Source organism: Engystomops pustulosus, chromosome 9 (genome assembly GCF_040894005.1).
Source record: "Engystomops pustulosus chromosome 9, aEngPut4.maternal, whole genome shotgun sequence".
In the NCBI taxonomy this organism is placed as follows: domain Eukaryota; kingdom Metazoa; phylum Chordata; class Amphibia; order Anura; family Leptodactylidae; genus Engystomops; species Engystomops pustulosus.
The window spans coordinates 87,789,276-87,811,661 of NC_092419.1; the positions used below are offsets into that span (position 1 = coordinate 87,789,276).

Consider the following 22,386-nt stretch of genomic DNA (forward strand, 5'->3'; position numbering starts at 1 on the left):
TAGGACATGTCTCTACTATGTCCTTTAACATGTTCCTTAGTACAAATCTGTAGATGACTGTGTGGTCTTGAAAAATGAAAATTTCTGGAACCGAAGAAAACATTCTGTTTCTCATTTATCTTTGTCTATAAGGAATCCCTCTGCAGACAAGAACACTCCAGCAGATCCGCCCTTACAGAAAGAAGTTTAATAAAAAACATGCAGCGCTGGTAGTAAACACGGATGTTTGGTCCAAGTAAGAATGACCATACTTTCATCTGTCCTATTCCAATGTAAGAAGCTCCCTGGAAGCTGAGAGAATGGTTACAGATGCAGGTGCTTTATATCGGTGCCAATTGGCAGCAATTCTATTGACGTTCAGAAATGTTTTCTTTGAGCTTGTGAGATACATAAATTTACAATTAAAGAAAAAGGGTTGCAGAATGTGATGATAATGGACGGGAGGAGTTAACAGGATTGTAGGTTATTATAAGGCAATCTTCTATATGGGATGTGTACCATAAAAATTACACCAACCAGTGAAGGTCTACAGTAAATTTACCTGAATTTTCATTGTATTTAAATGTGAAATATTTGAGCTTAATTTCAGTACAGGAGGTCCCCTACATAAGAACACCCCATGTACAGACGATTCCTAGTTACAAACGGCCTCCTGGATGTTGGTAATTCACTGTACTTTAGCCTTAGGCTGTAATAATCAGCTGTAGGACTTATAAAATGTGTCTGAAATGAAGCTTTATTGCTAATCCTGGTCCTTATGACAACCCAACATTTATAAAATTCAATTGCCACAGAGACTAAAAAAAAATTCTGGCTGGGGCTACAATTATAAACTATACAGTTCTGACTTACATACAAATTCAACTTAAGAACAAACCTACCGAACCTATCTTGTACATAACCACCTTTACTGAGCTCTCCACCGCGGTGACATTATACAACCAATTTACAACTCACTTCAAAGTAAATTTTTTGGATGATATCCCAACACTGGGGCATGAATCTGGATGATCTGGAAGGAACTCATTTGACAAGTGTTTACTAGGTCAATATCTGCTGATGGGTTCCTTTTAAAATCTGCTTTAGGGTGCACAAGCCTTACAAAATCACAACTAAAAAGTTGGATCTTACCTCTTTTGTCTTGACAGTGGAGACACAGCAATCTCCTCCATCATAGTCACAGAAAGCCCAATTGTTTCCCCCATCACAATAATTGTCTGCAATAAATGGCTGTAATATAATAAAATAATATTTTATTCAACTAGTTCAAGCTTTTCATTATAATTTCTGTTAAAAGGGACATTTTAATATATATATATATATATATATATATAGATAGATACATAGGTGCATATTTATAGGGACCTCTGCACCCTGAAATAATCGCAAATACTAGCTTATAATTGCGATTATTTGCCCCCCCCAGAAGCCCCGGCATATGATAAATGTCCCCTATTTAGTACATATAAAGAACAAACCCAGTCAACCTACCTCACACCGCTTGATACAGCCTAGCTCTTCAAGGGGTGGATACCATTGTTTTCTTGCTGTACACATAATTTTCTAAACAAAAAAAAAACATAGAAAAATTATATACTCGAGTATAAGCCTAGTTTTTCAGCACAAAATTTGTTCTCAAAAACCCTAACTCGGCTTATACTCGAGTCAAGAAAAAAATGGTCAAAACTCACCTTTCCGATGTCACCCTTAGGTCCTATGCTTGATTCGATGCTCCAGTGCCACCGTGGGTCCTTCGGATCCTCTTGGGGTTTTTCCGCTCCTCTTCGCAAGAAGCTGAAGAGGACTGAAGTACCAGAGGCAGCACCGGAGCATCAGAGACAGACTGGGCAGGCTATATACTACAGGGGCTGGGCAGGCTGTATACTACAGGGGGCTGGCAGGCTATACACTACAGGGGGCTGGCAGGCTATACACTACAGGGTCTGGCAGGCTATACACTACAGGGGTCTTGCTGGCTATATACTGGGAGACTGTGACTAATGCATTTCCCACCCTCGGCTTATACTCGAGTCAATAGGTTTTCCCAGTTTTTTGTGTTGAAATTAGGGGTCTCGGCTTATACTCAGGTCGGTTTATACTCGAGTATATACGGTATATAGAAACCATATGCAATAAATAATAAAAACGAGATTAGATATAACACAATGGGGGTTATTTAACATTAGAACAGCTCCTTGGGACAGTTCTATGTCTATTTTTAGAGCTCAGTCGCCCATCAGATTCACTGAAGTGGTTTTGTCCCTTTCATTAATTCTTATGGTCTATTTTCTGTCTGGGATTTTTTTTTTCAAAAAATCCCAAAAAAGTCTCAAAATGCATAAAAAGTCCCAGGACATAGACCAGCAGGGGACTACAGTAAGTTTGATACTTTTTATGAGACTTTTTGTAAAAGTCTCAAGTCATGAATCTGGCTTTGCACAGTGTTGCACTAGCAGTAGTTCTATGTTTAGGACAGATTAATGAAGAGGTATATATGGTCCTGGGAGACTTTTTAGCTGTAAAAAAGTCTCAAAAACCCTCAATGCGACTATTTTGAGACCTTTTTATGCCAAAAAACCCCAGGAAAACCAATGACAAATAAACCCCAATAAATTTATCCAAAGATACTTAAAAAGTCATCTCTGCGCCTGATGCCGAATGATAAATCTGACATATTTCGAGGCTAAGTTTAATTTAACTATTAATAAATCTTTGCTTATTCCCTATTGCTATACAGAAATCTGTGGGGCATATACCCCTGTTTCCCCGAAAATAAGACAGTGTCTTATATTAATTTTTGCTTCTAAAGAGGCACTAGGTCTTATTTTCAGGGGATGTCTTATTTTTCTATGAACACGAATTTACATTTATCGTTGAACAAAAAATCAACTTCTCTAACTTCTTTATGACTCTCCAAACTCTGAATTTCATGCAGTATGTCTTGTGACTACATTTTTATTGGTATCATTGGCTCCAATCTCTAATGTTTAGTAAAAGAACTTTCCATAAATGACCCTTCTTATCCTGGTAGCTGCTGGTATCACGTTTGCAGCACAACAACCAGTGATTTACTTCCATGAATTCTTCTCCATGTCACATCCTTCTGCAGCATCTAAAAGATTTCCATATACTAATGTATGGCGCGGGGTGAGCTGCTGCTATGGCGGCCGCTAGGTCTTATTTTCAGGGGAGGCCTTATATTTCTAAGCCGGAACAAAATTGTACTAGGTCTTACTTTCGGGGGATGTCTTATTTTAGGGGAAACAGGGTACAAACAAAATAAAACATGGTCATATGAAACAATAGGAATGAGGGCCCTGCTCTCTTGAGTCTAACTTTGCGCTTTCCATTTGCTGGCTTAGTTTACGTTGGGAAAAATGTGCCAAAACTCTGGCCTACATGCACAAGTTTTGGTGCATTCCCATTTTCCTCTAAGCCCCCATTTTGGAGACCAAGCCCATTATATTGTATTATTCGTAAAAGTGTCTGAAATCTGTCTAAAACAGCTCAACACCTGCGATTGGTGCTCCTCTATGACATCACTGGGTGGGAAGATCCTAACCAAAATGATGGCGCTGGTAAGAGCCGGCACGCACCCCATTTTGCATCATACAGCAATATACTGTAGATACATTGAAGTTATACTGAGACGGCTACAAATGCCACAAGGAGCCACAACAAGAGCCTGATGACATTTTAATGTATTACCATAAGTATGTCTGGTTAAACAACTGTTCTACAAAGGGCAATATATTATTCTTATTATATATTAGGCATAGTACACGTGGATGTGTCTGATACTTCAATTCAGCCTATTCGTTCCAATGACGAATGTAGATTTTCCATACACATTATATTTGTGAATGTTCATTCAGCTGAATTGACCGGAAGCATCGGCACCTTTGGCTCGTCTAAATGTCCTTGTTTCATTTTGGAAAAATTTAAATGTACTGTTGCTGTACTACCAATTTTTTGGAGTGTTACTTTACTTTTCATTTTGTAATTTTTTTGGCCAATAGGCATTATTTATTATCTGATTAGGTACTTCCTGCGTTTTCTTTACAGGTTTGTGAGTGCGGTTTAAAGCATTTTACAATATTTTTCCTTTTAGTAAGGTGCCATTTAAATATTTGGAGAAGTATATATTTGAAGGATTTTTCTTTCTTTGACTAATTATGTATATGTTGTATGATCAATAAAGAATTTATTGACCTTAAACCATTTTTCAGTATGCACCTAATTTATTTCCTTTGACTGCTTAAGAAATGAAAAGAAAAAAAACTTTCACTACCGTAAAGGTGGATTAAAAAAAAAAAAAAAAAAAAAACTCTTGTGCCACATTTCATAGAACTTTCTCCACTTCTATTACACATAGGGACACTTAAGGGAGATTTGCCTTTTTAAAATTACACCAGAACTGTGTTTTTAGGTGCCACGTTCACGGCAGGGGCTGATTAAGACTGCCATGATCCATGGGCTATATGACTAATATAGCCCCTACCAGCCTGAAATTGACTTCCCACATATGGTGCTAGAATCAATCTATGGTTTTGAATTGGCTCTTGTGTACATGTGCATTGAGAGCAGGAACAGATGAAACAAGGACTTTAAGGGTGAAGGTATTTCTGAGTATACAATTTGGTGGGTGGTTTGGGTGGCTACAGGCCACCTGGAAACATTACAAACAGATATTTCAAGTGTAGAGCATGTCCACCATCACTGCTGCAGTAGAACGTGACGGTGACATTTGAGCATCAGACAAGCCCCTTTTCTCGCAAACATTGGATTTTGTATTTGACTTGCTAATAAAAGTCTCTAAGCCTGGAAGAATTTCTGGAATGCGTTTGTGATTTTTCTTCTGGGATATACATGTGGGATGTAATTCATGACTGTACTCTCTATCATGTGCACTGTACACATGGAATGAAGCCCAATCTAGACCTCGGCAAGTCCTCTAGCAAAGATGTTGTCTCATGATGGTATCTCCTATTATCTCTGGAGGGTTTGGAGCACCTTATGGATTACCACCTTGCTAGCATTTAGGAGTCATTCAAAGTATATTTTCAGGATAGCCCATCCATATTTGATCATGCGGGGACAACACAGTACTCAGGCCAATCATCTCTTGAGTACACAGAACCAGAAGCTTCTGGCTTTGTATCCGTGTACTAGCCAGAAGCCACAGATCATTTTAATGGTAGCCAGTACTATCGTGATTAAACATCATCACCACAGAGACACAAACTATGATACGTTCTCACTTGAGCCATGTCTAAGGGCACATTATAACGCTTGATTAATGTTGGACAAAGTCCTGATGCTGCTCAGATTTTCTTGGACTTTCTAGTTTGTAAAACTTCCAGCTCTGGACAAGACCATCGAACACAGATACAGCAGTGTCGAAGCTGGGGTGAGCGGTTTTCTTCTTTGTTATATGTATTCACCAAAAATATTGTTAAGCAAGTAGTTCACCTAGAAGGGCAATGGAATTCTGAGTATAGTTAAGGACAAACTGGACCAAAATCATCACCAGGGCACCAAGAAGAGATGACACTGCAGTGACTGCGACATTGGTGTATGACAAAAGACCACAAAGTACTGTTTGCTTTTCTGTATTTTTGTATGTCTGGCTCTGCAATATTGGTGCAAACCCTAGGGTATGATAAAAACCATGCCCCCCCCCCCACCCCGCCATCATGGCTGATACATGAAGAGGCTTAGACCTCATCAGGTATCCGCTAGTCGTTCTGGCTGACGGACAAAACTATGCCAGGACCAATCTGGTGTAGTTTTTAGTAAAAATCAGTGAACATTCATCGGTAAGTGTTCGCTGATTTTTAAAATTTGCGCAAGCATGCCCAGTGCCCACCCTCTCCGCCGCCGGCTGAACCCCTCCACACCCACATGGCGTAGGGGGGTGGCGTAGTTGCCGGAATAATCACAATTTCTTGCAAAAAACTGGCATAGAAGCACTGACTAATCTCCCCCTATATGTCTTGTTGTGTTAACATAAGCCTAAGGTGTGTTTAGGAAGACATTTTTAATTGTTTTTTTTTATTTAGTTTTTTCCCTTTTTTCAGTATAAAACATGGTCTTGTGCTAAGTTCAGTCAATAAATGTTGATATCTAAAGAAGTTTTTAAATACAGTAACTAGTGTTATGCATATAAGTTGACTTTCAATTGAAGTTACTTAAGATGCAGTTAACTCTTACCCCAACCTATAACAAACCACACGTCTTACATGACCTCGAAGAGAGCACTTCTTGTACACTCCTTGATTGTGCACCATGGAGAATCACACGTGTGTATATTTCATCTTCCATGCCATACGCTGCTTATGCATATTATTATGCATATGATTCTAATCTATGCCAATGGAAATGAAGAGTATTACCCAGGGAGGGCTACTCCCCACTAAGACAGATAAAAGTTTTGTAGCTTAAAAATAAAGTAGAGGATCTTACTTTGATATTTTTATTACATATTATTAATATATTGATATATAAAATGAAGAAAATAGATCAATACTTTCCGAGTGGCACATGGTTTCAGTGTACAATCCAAAACACTGGTAAATGATATTTGAGAGCACAACAACATAAATTCTACTACTACTGCAGTTTTTAGCATCAAGGCATTCTGGGTAGTGTACAGAAGATGTACACATCTATATTCACGTATATATTCTGGATGACAAGTAAAATTCGAACAATTGTTTTGCACCCCTTGACACATGGGTTTTGCCATTTTATCTGAGCCGTGATTATAAGCTGTAGGGTAGAAGTTGTGCATAAATAGCATTTTCTATTTTATGAATATTTTATTCTATTGCGACTCTATCTAGCTTATATGTTTTAGTAAAGATGCTGCAGTGATGATATTTGGCACTTAATCATAGAAATTGATATGCCCTTTATGAGTCAGTCATACCACTAATTCTTGGGAAGTGAATAGAATAAATGAGAACAAGTAAGGTCAGTGACGAGGGTGTCTCCAGACGACTCGTGATGCATTATAATTCCCTTTGCGACACAGCACGTTGCACCTCATTTATTTTCATGCGGCTACTCAAGCCGTCCAATGTCTGAAAGTAATAGACATCAGATTCTGTTCTAGGATGACATCAGCATTGTAAAACAATCTAATTCCATCATTAGATTTAGAACTTTGCCAGGTGCCAGAGGGACTTATGACAATTCTGTATTTCCTCAATACGCCACTACATCATCCCCTACCATACAGTAGGTTACAGAAAGTTTTTCATAATATATTTTTCCAATGGAAACATATGTATATTGGGCTGTATGGATAATATAACGCCTTCTACTTGGAGTGGCTGTAGGTTAATGTGATGTTTGGACAATAATGATAACTGGATGTCCGAATCAAAACAAACTGCGACAAAGTTCGGTACAGATTTCCAATTTCTTTTTACCCTTAATGTATATTTGTGATATTTTAACAGAGCAGGATCTCTTCTTCTCTATGTGCATGGAATGGGAGAGATCATAGAAGCTAACTCCACCCACCAGATTCTAGAGAAGGGCAAACTTTTGATAAAATTACTAGAAATTTACTAGCTAATTCACATGTTCACACAACACAGTTTATTCTTAATGTCCTCTGAAATTATAGATACAATAAAGGGTGTTTTCCACTTTTACTAAATAATTGATATTGTTTGTGTAATGAATAGTTATACAATTATCCATTTTTTGGTGCAGATTACAGTTAATTTGGCTGGCCAGTGCACCCCTGCCCTCACCCATATTGTTCCTTGCCTAGTCCACTTCTTTTAAAAGTAGCACATGTGGCCCGAAAGGAGTGTCAGGGTCGGTGGACCCACTGAACCACTACAAACTATGACGTACACCAACATCTGGGAGGGGAGTCTAAGGGGCACCCAGTTTTCACCAGAACCCGCCGCAAATCAGGTTGGATTTGCTGCGGCGGAATACCACCAGGTCGCTCCGCAGGTGTGACTTTGCCCAGGGTCGTGGCCAAGGAAAAGTACAGAATCGGCAGGCAGAATCGGAGTCGTGATCAGGGAAAAGGTCAGGACAGACGGCACGGGATTGAAGTCAGGGACATAGCAGAAGGTCAAGACGGGTGACAGAGATATGAGGTCAGGAATGCAAACAAAGGTAACAACGGATAATCACAGAAGTCACAAAATCAAGCTTTCTCTTAGGCTGTGAGGCACAAAGATCCGGTTAACAGGAAGAGGCAGGCTATATATTAGGGCAGCGGCCGGCCAGCGCCAATTAGTGGCATGGTGACCCTTTAAATTCCACAGAGCCGGCGTTTGCCCACTCCCTAGGAGGCGGGGACACACACGCGCTGAAGCGGCTGGCATGGTGGGGCACATGGAGGCAACCCAAGACATGGGTTGCAGAAGCACCTGTGACAAAGGGTAAAATGTTGCAAATTCTATGGCCTGCACCAGTACTAGTGACTTTGTTCTCCAAAACACTGACACACACTGCGAGATACATTGGCCTTTATGTCTTTGTTCCAAAGGCAACTTTTCATACATCAAAGTGCAAATTAAGAGCCAATCCCTCAACAGGTTGTTGAGAAATCCAGCCATTTATTACTAACCTGCACTCTCTTAGGATTCATCCAGTGCTGTAGGCTTCTCTCCGTTGCATTCAGGGGCATTATGACTACTTCTTTCTTCCCATCCTCCAAACAAGTGACATTGCATTCAGCTCCTTTTAATAGAGACAAAATATTCAATTACCATCCTGTAGAATAACTTGTATCACACAGGAGAGTTTTATCATTTCTACCTTAGTAACATCGATATTCTGTATAACAAAGGTTTCTCCAACTAGTTTATAGCCTATGGTTAGACGGCCGACTTCCTCATTTCCCATATACTTGCTTATATATGGATTATTTATTAATCTTTAGTGCACTGTAGTTTAGCACAATCAGATTATAGGCATCTACCGATGATGCCATAGGGAGCCATTTTTGTTTCTTGGCTCACATGTTCCGATCCTTGATATATGATTGATGGGATTGCTATGTCATTATGGAAAAGGAACAATCTAGTGTTATGTATAGGGGCCGCAGGAATGGAAGGGCTGGGGCTTCACTACTGTGACTCACCATTTTATTACTGCACGCTGAGCTCATCTAGGTTTCTGCTACTGCCCTCCGGAGAGATATAGAATTGGATTTGTGAGGCATGCATGTGCAGCATAGAAATAATAATGGCTGAAAACTAGCTCTGCTTTGCGGCACATTAATGTCTTTTACTTAGCTTCTTATACTTGTATAAATAGTATTTGCTTACATAGGTCATTTAACCAAAATCAGTAGATGTTATTCACACCTATGTCCTTGAAAAGCTTAAAGCTCTACATATGTGTCCAAAATTATATAACCGGGACAGGATTTTAATTTTCAGATCTCTCAACATTTCAAATGATATTTAAAGGAAATCTACCATCAAAATTCATCATGATAAACCAAGGACACTTACTCGTAGATCCAGGCACCGTGACTGTGGTCATCTTTTTATATGTGTTACCCACGGTCTCCTTCCCTCTAAAATCAACTTTTAAAAATATACTAATGAGCCTGGAGGGCCTCTCCATGCTGCAGATTCACCGGCTTTTACACTGTGCGTGATAACTTCCTCTCTCCCACTGTGTTACATTACAGCATGCAGAGTTAGGGGAAAGTAGTGAGGAGACAGTGTAACAGTTTGTGAAGCTGTGGCACATATATGCTCTAATAACACCCCTAGGAGCCATGGATAACAAAGATAAAAAGATTACCACAGTCACAGTTCCTGGACTGTGTAATGAAAAGTTATACAGTTTTCTAATATATTTTCTGTGTCAATTTTCCTTGACATTCATTTCCTTCATTCAACAGGAAGCTTATTTGTTGACTTTCTTTAGTTAAAAAAGGTCCCTGTCATATCATGTCACACAGGTGCACAGCTCTCTATAACACACAATTCTGATTACTGTGCCGTGACTGTATAAAGTCATGTACCTGTGTGACATCACATGACCATAGACCAGAATGTATCCACAGGAAGTAAACAATGAAGCTTCCTGTTGAATGACAGCGAGCGGAGATCTAGAAAACAGTGCGGAATTGATTTGGAAATTATTTGCTGAATGTGGACAACCCCTTTAACTTTCACAAGTTTTTTAGGGGTTATGCTGCAGTTTGTTTTCATATTCAGGTTACAGACTGCTATATGTGGATAATTGAGTCCCAATAAAGAACTGTTAAAGATCAGGAAATTATCCTAAAGCCCATGGCCGGCGCCAGCACCCGGCTTACCCGGGCAAGTGCCGGGGCCCCAGAGGTCCCAGAGGGGCCCACGGCACAAACTGGCAACATAAGTAAGCTCAATTACATCGGCATACTTCGCCGATGTAATTGAGATAAGCGCCGTACTCACAGTGCCGGCGCGGCTGACAAGGGGCGGCACCGCAAGTGGACCCTCACACAATATAAGTGCATCGGCACTGCCGATGTATTTCTGCTGCGGAGCGTCTAATACTGTGCAGGACGCTGCCGGCGTGATGACGTCACGACGCCAGCGTCCCTGCTGCTGCACGACAGACACTGCTGTCACTCGGAAGATGTAGAAGATGTGTGCAACGCTTCAGGTAAGTTAGCGTTTTTTATTTTTAGCTGGTCACTAATAATGTGCTTTTTATTAATTCATGGAGCCTGTCTGGGGGGTATATTAATTAATGGAGGGTGGTGTGTGTGTGCGTGGGGGGAGGTATATAAATTAATGGAGCCTGGTGGGGGGGGGGAGGGGGTTGTATGTAAATGAATGGAGCCTGGGGGGGGGGTATGTAAATGAGTGGAGCTTGGGGGGGGGGGTGTATATAAATGAATGGAGCCTGGGTGGTGGTGGTGGGGGCTTATATAAATGAATGGAGCCTGGGGGGGGGGGTGTATATTAATTAATGGAGCCTGAGGTGGGGTGTATATTAATTAATGGAGCCGGGGGGGTGGGGGTGTATATTAATTAATGGAGCCGGGGGGGGGGGTTGTATATTAATAATGGAGCCTGGGGGGGGGGGGGGTGAATATTGGAGCCTGGTGGGTATATTTATTACTGTTTTCTGGCTGGGGAGGGGTGTATATTAATTAATGGTGCCTGACTGGGGGGTGTATATTAATATTCGTATCTTAAGGTTTTGCGTTTTTAATGCCACCACATGAGTTCACTGCTAAGGGGCCCAGTGAGGCACTGTCGCCCAGGGGCCCACTGAAACCTGGAGCCGGCCCTGCTAAAGCCTATCTATCAGAGAAATAGAGGGACGATACACATGTGAAGGTTGCATATGGTATGTTCACACGTTCTGTATCCAGCAAAATGTTCATTATTTTATGTTAAGATACTCACCATCTGGTGCTCCCTCTCCCCAACCACAGCATGATTCTCATAGAAACTGTAATGTGATCTCCACTTTCCCCATTTTCCTCTTACAGCATGCAGATATGAAAACTGTATTCTGAACTGAAATCCTCTTTACTTTTTCAACTTGTAAATTACACTTGGACATACCTATTTCGTATCCTTGTGCACAGTCAATCACCAATGTATCGACAGCAGAAAGATGGGGAGGTTCACAGGGTCCTTTCATGGAGTCACACAGTTCAAAACTGCCACTCCATGTCCCATTTTTTTGACAGCGGATAACATTTTGTTCTGAGTTCTGAAATGAGAAGTGATAAAATAGAATAAAATTGTATGCTTAAAGTATTTTTCCAATTAGCTATTCTTCTACTGACCTGTTCATTTTATAGAACATAGCTCCTTTCTTAAAGGGATTGGCCACTATTACAATACTTTACTAAGGTAAGTACAAGACCCCAGTACAAGATCGGCATGTGAAGTGACCTGCCAGCAGCAGGACTTGGGATTTCATGTGACTACCCATGTCCTGTCACAAACTCTGTGTTTTACCCGATGTAATGTTTTCTTTACCACTAATAAAGAATTGGATTTTAGAAGACCCAAGTACCTGCGCTGGAGTTTTTTTGTTTTCGCTGTTGCCTTTGCCTCGGGCCCTCCGAGCGCGACTGGACGGTCTCCAATCAGGTGGAATGAGTTTGAGCTGACTAGTGGGAGTTTGAGTTGTGTAATACCCATGTCCTCTCGCCCTACAGCAGATGGATAGGGCCATGCAGTCATTACTGACTGAACACAACCTCCATCATAACCAGGGTCGGCTCCAGGTTTTACTAGGCCCATGGGCGACAGAGCCTCAGTGGGCCCCTTTGCAATGAACTTAGGTTGTGGCATTAAAAATTCAGAAACTAAAACAGTCTCATGTTCCCTAATTTATCATACCAAACAGCCCCCTCATGGATAATTTATATAAGCACCCCTCACACCCTATCGATTCATGAGATACAGCCCCCTTCACACCCATGAATTCCTTATGTACAGCCTTATGTGGGCCCCCCCAGCAGCTCTTGGCCCCTGGCACTTGCTCAGGTATGCCCAGTTTTGACGCCGGCCCTGATTATAACCACTCCCATAGCAGTGTTGGCCGGCCATGCTGAGGACAATCGCGCAAGGCTTTATAGGGCAAGTAGTATATAAGTAACCTTATTTGGGTGTTGTACAACCTTATTAGGGTCTTGTACTTTTCCTATACCTAGAGCTCTAAATCTTGCTTTTTGCTTGTGCTCTAGATCTTTCTTGCATGCTGTCCTTGGGACAGGAGGTAGATGTCTAACATCTAAAACCATCAGTGGTAAGTGCCCTCTTATATCTGTAACATGGGTTAAGAAATTAGCTGTAGATACATACCGACTGGTTATTTCCGTCATTGCATGGCAGTCTACATTCACTGTTGTACTGGAATCCATTGGTGCACTGGTACAGCCCCATGAACTTAATGTGAAGAGGTTCGCACATTACAGGGACACATCCTCCAAATTTCCAGTCCCCATCCTTAGAGCACTGAATTTTAAATGTCTTCCTTCCCCAAAGGAAAATAAGAACATAAGCAAATGTAAGTATGAAAAAACCTTGCAATGTGTCTGGTGTCTTGAAACAGTCACAGTTATATCATAGAAGGCTTACTTTTTTATCTTCCTTGTGGCATCTGGCACATGATATCCCACCTTACACTTATACTTGCAGGAAAAGCCCACCTTGTGGCCATTAGAAAGGCAGCGGGCTGTCTGAAGATCTGCGTTAGGCACAGGTGGTGGCGCCATGCACCTAAGTTCACAAATGGCTTCTGGAAAGGACCATAGGCCATCCTCCATGCACGTTAAAACATTTTTAGTACCTAAAAAGACACAGGGGGAGATTTATCATTAGACAGACTCCTTGGGACAGTTCTATGTAAACCAGTATACTGAAGTGGTACACAAAGGGGCACATTTACTTACCCGTCCCGTCGCGATCTCCACTGTGCATTGTCCGAAGAGGATTCGGGTCTTCCGCGATTCACTAAGATCGCGCGTCCAATTTCCTGCATGTGTCGCTTCCCCGCTCAGGTCCGCCAGAGTTCACCATCTTCTTCCCAGTGCATGTAAGTGCTGATCTTGCAACACAATTTTGCTTTTTAAATTCTGCGCTTTGTCCGAATCAATCAGGGTTGTCCGACCTCCACGCCCTCTGATTTGTGTCACATGCAAGCCGGCGCTGATGCCCCACAATCCGATCGCATGCGCTGCACCAAAAACCCGGGGCAATTCAGCGCAAAACGGAAAAAAAATGTGAAACCCAACGAAAATGCGTACGACAGACCCTTAGTAAATGTGCCCCAAAGTGTTGATTTTCACAGAGGCTCTTTAGCTGGCATAGAAAAAGTATACAAAAATTCTTAAAGAGTAACTTTCATTTCAGATCATTTTTAATATGGTGTGGGGGGACTGCTGATAACATTTTTTCTGATATACTTCATTAAGAAATTCTGCTTTGTAAAGAAAGAAACATGCTGCAAAGTACCCCTTACGTCTTTACTTTGTCGTTGTCAAGGCTTATCTGTCTACCAGGCTGAAGATAGGACTCTCTCTTCATTATGTTTGTTAGACAGCTCTGATCAGTGTTAACCCTTTCTGCTTTTCTTTGGCTGTAATATGCTATGAGCATTATTTTCAAACATCAAGTTGAAGGGACTAATCCTCACTGCCCAGAGCTGTGTAACCAAACACAGGGAGATTAGATGTAAGTTCATAGCCTTCATGGACACCCAGTAAACAGGCTGGAATACATATCTGTATAAGAAGAAGCATTGTAATCTGTTTCTTTACAAACTAAGCAGAATTTATTAGAAAGCAGAAGTATATTAGAAAAATGCTCACAACATTAAAAGTTGCTCAGGTGCCGTCAGCCTACACGCCCTCTGGCTGTTGTACAAGGTTAATATTTCATTATTAAAGATGCCAGAAAACTTGTAAAAACAGTCCCCCATCCCCTAGACGGAACAAGCAGCCTAATTAGGACACTCTATCACCAGTAATCTGGTGGTAGATTTCCAATAATATATAACCTATAAATATATTACAAGGAAGCACAGAAAGGGGTCCGTAAGGTTTGAGTTTACTATACAGGTCCTTAGCCCTAAATGCACCGGACAAACAAAAAGGTGATCTCGAAGGGGTGGAATTCTGTATATTAATATCAAATAAATCTGCTGCACACTACCTCTTATTCGAGCAGGATGGTAGCACTGAAAGGTGCATTGCTTTCCATAGGTGGTTCCATGTGGACAATAAAACGATGCATGGTAGATGTGGTTCTTATCAGGTGGGCCACAATCAACTGGTTCACAGGTCACCTGTCTACTCCACTTTCCGTCTCTGCAAGTTATTAGAATCTGTGAATCAATCTATAGAAACAAGAAAGGAATAAATGAGCAGATATATCATATAAGAAGTAGAAACCATCTGTCTGGGTAGTTTAGGTTAGGTTACCAGTGCGGCCCATGATGTTTGATATATATGGTGCATCTTGGTAAATGTTTTTGTAAAGTTTATGTAACTTTCTTTATACTTTAAGACTTTTGGAATTTGGCAGTGCCTAAAACCAGGTCCCCTTTCAAAACTAAAAACTAAAAATCGGGTCCCAAATAAAACTATTTTATGAACAGTCACAGTCAGGAAGAGGCTCCTTTATGCCTGCACAATAATAACACTTTGTAGTTACACACAGTAGTAAGGTAAGTATCTGTAATATGGGATTTAGGAGAATTTTATAGGAGATAGACAGATGATAGGTAAATGGATGATAGAAGATAAATATGAAAGATGATATAGATCTATAGATAGATGATAGATTTATAGATGCACGAATATAAAGTAGATATGTATAAATAACTAGATAGATGATAGAAGATAGATAGATACAGTAGAAGAGAGATCGATTAATAGATAGATAATAGATAGGAGATAGATAGAAGATATATAGATAAATTGATAGAAAAAAATCTAGATAGATAAATGATTAGTTAGACAGCTATATAAATAGGAAATAGACAAATTATAGGAGATGGATAACTAGACAGATAGATGATAGATTTATAGACAGGAGATAGATGATAAGCATCTTCACCCGGGCATTCAACAAAGGGGTATTAAAGGACCTCTGCCCACAAAAGTCCACATGTAGGGGGCCCCTTGAGGACAGGGGGCCCTCAGAAAATGCCCAGTTTTCCGTACCCCCCCCCTCCAACACCCTGCCCTTTCCTCTAATTGGCAAGTAAAGAAATTCCACAACAACAGCGTGTCTTCATATGGTTCTCGTCTTTTTTATTTTGACAAATGGAATAAAAACATGAACTATGCGTTTCGGCACTGGACCAGCGCCTTCGTCAGGTTCAGAATAGTGTCTAACATACATAATATCACAATTCATTGGTTGAAGTTGAGACACATTTCCAGTGCAAGTTCCTGCTAATAAGATGACTCAAAAAGTTATTTTCAAGACACAATAACAATGATGAAATAAGGGATTCCGGCAACCCCTCCCCCCCCCCCCCACAAAAAAAAACAATTTCCCACACACAGAGGATATTTGCGCTCAGTACATCACAAAATCATTATAGGACAGAAGTGCTGTCACCAGGGTCCAATGTCCTGAGGAGCATTCGAGAAACACTGACAATGTGGCAGAATATTTTCCTGTCCTGCCATATGTGTTTTCACGGCGTCAGAGAGTAGTTTTCTGCTCACATCAAAGGACTTGGATGGCTTCACTGCCAAAACACCTCAGTGGCTTCTACAGAAGTTCGGACCTGTCTGGCTTTGATAAAGGATTATTTTAGAAAGAGTAATGGCAATCCTTAGCTGCAAGATGTGCCACACACAAACAAAACATGTTGATGACTTACACATGGAAGCCAGTATGTTTCTAGAAGGATCCCACTCTGGGGTTTATCATAAAAGGGATTTCACAAGTAGCGCAGTTGTGTTTATAACAAGTGTGAAAATGTTTATGAGGGAACATAACAAGGCTTATAATCACTGATCTTCAGTCAGGCTGCTACTAGGTGCAGAAAGATCTCAGATAATGGAGATAATGGAGACGTTTCTCCTACATTGTGTATAGATTTGATTTAAAACCGTTCTTGACTGCAATTAATCTTACATACCACAATGTCATATGTAAAGGTATACAGGAAGCTAAGATATGGGGAGCTATTTCATGGGGTCCCCAAATCACTGGGCTGCTTCCATTTTTCCTCTTGGACTCATCCACACAGAGGAAACCACCAATTTTGTTTCTTAAACCAAAGGTCAAATTATTTTTTTACTGCTATGTCAAAAGCTTAATGGTAGATTAGCTTGAAAAAAAAATGCTAGGTCCAACCTAGAGACCTCTGGTAGCCCAACGCTTGGTAAAGAACTAAGTCAATAGAAAGATTATCAGGTTCCTTCATTTGTCAGCTGATCTTTACAAAATGCTAAAAGCACAAAGAAAAGCAGTAAAAATAGGATACAGGAACACCCATATACATCCTGGGTCTAGTTGATTATGACAGTTTTCATTCCATTGCTCTCCATGTTTTAGCCCACATCATGTTCACTATCCTAAGTGGGTAATGGAGCTATCCTTGTGCTTGGAAGGTCCATAAAAACCTTAAAAATGTTGAGATATAACTAGGGGGGGGGGGCTTAAAAACAATACACCCATTATACTCACCACCTCTGGCGCTCCCATTCTCCCAAAACTGGTGATGCTGTCCTGACCACTGACCACTGGCGCATGCATGCTACAACAGGAGTTCAGGGAGTAGCATGTGCCATCCTTTGTACACAAACAGAGGTTGGCAGTCACAGGCGATGCACAGGAGAATGGGAGCCTTGGAGGTGGTGAGTAGAAGTAGTTTATGGTTTTATTAAGCCTCTCACCCCATATGTCTGCCATATGTCAGTCATATATCAATTTTCTAGAATTAGAGAACACCTTTAAAGGGGTATTATAGGATTTTTTAATTTTTATTTATCACTGTTCATCTCATGGTCCAGGTAATGTGTGTATGTCTACTATAAAAAATATGACACACATCTGTGCCGGCAAATGATGTAAGGGTATTTAAAGAAACTCTAAACAGCAGTAAGTGTATTAAATCGACCGTAACTGATGTAAAACCAAACCAAAACTATGTGGGTACAGTACCTGGAACAAGTGTTGCTACCTGTTCTCTGTTGGTGATACCATGGTGCTCCGACGATGTCTGGTGTTCCTGAAGCTATAGGAGATATGATGTTGAAAGCATATCAAGTGTTTGGTAGCCCAATGTAGATGGAAATTTAGTGGCATATACCAATATACGAAGGCACCCCCAGATGGCAACTGTACCTCCATTCCTACTGCAAACGTTCAGTTAAGGTGATATCCACAGTGTCAAGATTCCTTTCAAAAGCACTTGGTTTTCCGTACACTGTGGACTCCATACACTGGTGAAAATTGTCACTGTGGACTCTCCGTACACTGGTGACGTCACCTTAGTGGAACTTTTGCAGCTGGACTACCAAACACAGGGTATCTGCCAGGCATCATATCTCCTAGAGCAGTGGTGGCTAACCTATGGCACGGGTGCCAGAGGTGGCACTCTGAGCCCTCTCAGTGGGCACTCAGGCTGTTGCCCCAGCACAGAATTCACCAGACAGGACTTGAGGGATCCTCCTGCAGGCCCGAATTGCCCAAAACGTGAAGCATCTTGGTCTACCTGAGTCTGCAGGAAGAGAAGGTGAGGACATGGTCAGATTATCATTGGAGCCATTGAAGCTCCTGCTCTTGGCCCCACAATTTTTCATGTTCAGGAAGCTCCAATGGCAATCTGAATTTTCCCACCTTCTGTCAACAATATTGGTGTCCTCAGGACCGTTGAAAGCTGTGGTATAGCACGGAGCAAGAAGATTTCAATAATTTAATGCTAGAATTGCCGTGTTGGCACTTTGCAACAAATAAGTGGGTCTGGTTTGCATTTTGGGCACTCGGTCTCTAAAAGGTTTGCCATCACTGTCCTAGAGTATCAGAAACACTGGACACCATGATATCACCAATGGAGGACGAGTAGCAACACCTGTTCCAGGTACTTTACCCACATGATTTTGCTACACTATTCAGGTTTGGTTTTAGATCAGTTACGTTAGACTTCATGCACTTACTGCTGTTTAGATTTCCTTTAAACATCCTTACGTCATTTGCCAGCAAAGTTGTGCGCCATATTTTGTATTTTGCCTCTGATATCAATGAAAGGGGTATCTTGTTATATACACCATCAAAGGTATGAATTCTCCTTGTGTTCCTTGCATAACACTATGAGGCTTATTTATTAAGGGTATGTGGATCCAGTGGCATAATAAGGAGAGGCAGGTCCCCATAGCAAACTTTTGAATGGAGCCCCCCCTTAAAAATATATGTACAGTATATACCCACATACATACAATACCATGTACACCCATGCATCATATACACAGACATATACAGCTTATACACATCACATATACACACATACAGCATATTCACATTCAACAACCCATTTGCTGGGGCCCCAAGATGCTGTGGGCCCCATAGCAGCTGCTATGGCTGCTACCCCTGTAGTTACTCCCTGCACGGATCGCATTTCCGCCGGACTTCCTGACGTTCCTGCACTCCATGGGACAGATCTATCAGTTACTGTCTGATTTTTTTTTTTAAGTTCCAAAACAGTCTCAAAATGCATGAAATGTCTCAGCACATACACCAGCAGGGGACTGGAGAAACTGTAAGACTTTTTATGAGACTTTTTGCAAAAGTCCCAATTCCTGAATCTGGCTTGACACGGGGTTGCACTAGTAGTACTATGTTTACACCAAATGAAAAGGTGTATATAGTCCAGTGAGACTTTTTAGCAGTGAAAAATCTCAAAAAAGCCCAGGGAAACCAATGATAAATAACCTCTATCATGTATAATATCTCACAAAGAAAGTGCATATCCGCTGCTACTCTCTCGCAAACTGTTCTACATGTAGAGGGGTCAATGTATGGACCTTCCACATTGCCTTAGAGCCAGGGAATCAATTTTATTTTCAATGATCTACCTAACTGAAAGGCTCTTTGCTCTTTATCAATATAAGGGGCTAAAAAATGAAAGTAGAAGACCCCCCCCCCTCTTCAATCCGTAATCTCAAAAAATAATTTTGCAAAAGCTGAATTGGGTAAAGAAGATATCCCATCTCTTCCAGACCCCATTATTTACAGTATATTATAATATAAGGTGTAGCCCTAGGTAAAAAGGTTGTTTTATATTGTGGGATATTGGATTTCTGAAGCTCAACAATGCAGTTCTTTTTTCCTGTGAAAATAGAAGTATAACTCCACCAAGCAGAGCGCTGATAGCTTTTATAGTAGCATATTAGTTATAAGACTTGCAGCTACAGTAAAGTGCAGTAGATGGCAGCATTGAAATGGGACGATAGAAAAAAAAAATTAAAAAATGAAAAGGGTGGACACTAATACTGTACACGGCACAGATGCAGCTCCCATTATTGTATCACATTGCACAGAATGAGACATTTGACATCACTGTAATAGCATTGACATACTGTGTCATCAGACAGTAACTATTTCCAAGCTGAATACAACGTGCAGCATCACAGACACTGGGCGCAAGTGCAAGGCACAAACATTCAGGTTTACTTTCACAATATTACTTCTTCTGACCCCCTATACGTAGGTTTCCTCTGCACTCTTACAGCAGTCCTGATTAAGAACAATACATTGGGTAATATTTACTATTTCAAAGAAGTTCCTAAAGTTACTTTACTGCAATATCCAAGGGTTACCCCTGAAAATGTTCAACTATCTAGATAACTTGTGCCCATAAAACGGTTTTTATGGTATGAATGGCTCTGATAAGTGCAAATGGTGGCATCTTAGCTTTAGTAAATTGGCACTGGAGGGACGCACATTTGACGTCAATTAAAACTCCCAAACAAATAATACTGATAAGCTGGCCATGACTGCTATATGCCAAGGATGGGGCCAAAAAAACATTTTCCATAATATCAGAATCAAACTGTGCTGTGCTCTTTCACATAAGAAGATTTACAGTAGTAGTAGGTGTTTGTAGTGCCTATATATGCAGGATATTAGTACTAGTATTAGTACTGGTGAAAAGTTGTATTAGTTCTGTTCAGTGTCCATAATTTCAGGGTAAGAGAGGTAGTACTGTGCATTGGCCAACTGTATATAGCAGTGGTGGCGAACCTATGGCACGGGTGCCAGAGCTAGCACTCGGATGCCCTATATGGGCATTCAGGCCATTGACCCCAAGACGGAGTTCACCAAACAGGACCAAATCCACCAAATCTTTCTGCAGTCCCAGCCAACTTAAGAGATGCTGCACTATTTTAAAGCGACAATTCATTGTCTGTTTGGAACTGCAGGAAAAGTGAGACACGACCATTCTTCCTCTACAGAGAGACCCTGGTGAGAAGCTACAATGATAGTCTGTATTTGCCCTCCTTCTTTCAACTGTATTGGTGGCCCCAGGGAGCCGATACGATTGAAAGATGTCAAAGAACAGGTAGCAATAAGTTATTGCTTAAAATGAAATGTTGGCACTTCACAGGAAATAATTCAATTTTGGTTATAGTTTGGGCACTCTGTCTCTAAAAGGTTTGCCATCACTGGTATATAGAGTAGTAGTAATATGCAGTGTGAATATATGCAGGGCAAGAGTATTTGTATGTGCAGTATCTATCTGTCTATCTATCTAACCACTACTGCCCCTGAATTGCTGTTAATGTATACTGACAAATATTTAGGAGAGAAATAACAAAGCTAACCGGTCCAAAGGCTAAGAACTCCAGATACATATTTCAGCAGGAGCAGGACAAAATATTTATACACGTTTGCCCTATCAAATCAGACAATGGAGACCCCAATCGTGGTAGTAGCTCATAGCGGCGAGTCAACAAAGGAAGGGGCAAGTGTGAAAGGGTTTTCTGATGACATAAATGTTTCATTTTGAAATGACTTGACCTCCTCTAAAGTCTAGCTTTGGCATTAGTGGACGCCATTGTACCCATGTGTTATTTCATTGATGCTTTTGTTTTTCCTAAAAGGCCAGCCACAATGCCTCTTTCTTTATTTAGAAGTGTTCTAGTTTTATGTTGCAAATTATAGAAAATTTCTACCAGAAATGTGATTTTTTTTTTATGTCTTATGCCACCGGAAAATTGATACGCAAGAAATACGCGATTGATACGCAAAGTTGACCATACACATTGGGGGGAATTTATCAAGTGCTGGTGAATAGTATTCCCCATAGGCCGGGCTAGATTTCCATGAGTCTCTGGCCCCTTAGTATATCCTGGGCACAACTGTGCGGCAGAATAAACTCTATAATGTGGTCCCTCCCACTGCACGCTTCTCCCCATGCATTTGATAAATTCCCCCCATTGTGTTACAATCAGCCAAAAGCTATCTCCCCCACTCATATACATGCTTATGTCATAAATAGTAAAGGATAGAAACACTGGCTTGTCTCCATGTCAACAATGAGGCATACTACAATCCCATATGTACCGCATCAGTATCCACCCTTTCTCCCACTACATCTCATCCCAAATCGGCACTAGATGATCTTCTGGCCCTACTGGTGGATTTGTCTATTATACATCTAATATGTTTGTGCAACTTAAGAAGAATACGCTCTGAGCTGTGTATCGGAAGAGTAACCTCAATACAGTACATTGTGTCTCCGCCGCGCTCTTATCTGCTACTCTCGGAGAATGTTTATTTTCTTCTGTGTGGAGGAATTACTCACCATAGACTGATTATGTGTGTTACTCTTCATGTTTGTGCAGCTGAATTGCTTATGCATGCTTGTTCTTGGAAATTTTCTATGGTATTGTGTGCCAGTTGAACTAAAAAA

At 40.9% G+C, this 22,386-nt stretch overlaps 1 protein-coding gene across 1 annotated transcript in view; it reads right to left on the reverse strand.

Annotated features, from left to right (window-relative positions):
• Nucleotides 1-22,386, reverse strand: part of PAPPA (pappalysin 1) — a 192,670-nt gene that overhangs the window by 9,213 nt on the left and 161,071 nt on the right. Inside the window, exons 15-21 of the mRNA XM_072125355.1 lie at nt 14,664-14,847; nt 13,089-13,299; nt 12,813-12,984; nt 11,559-11,709; nt 8,603-8,715; nt 1,492-1,563; nt 1,132-1,230 (exon numbers count right to left, since the gene is read on the reverse strand). Coding sequence (XP_071981456.1) covers nt 1,132-1,230; nt 1,492-1,563; nt 8,603-8,715; nt 11,559-11,709; nt 12,813-12,984; nt 13,089-13,299; nt 14,664-14,847 — 1,002 coding nt within the window. The remainder of the gene's footprint in view (nt 1-1,131; nt 1,231-1,491; nt 1,564-8,602; nt 8,716-11,558; nt 11,710-12,812; nt 12,985-13,088; nt 13,300-14,663; nt 14,848-22,386) is intronic.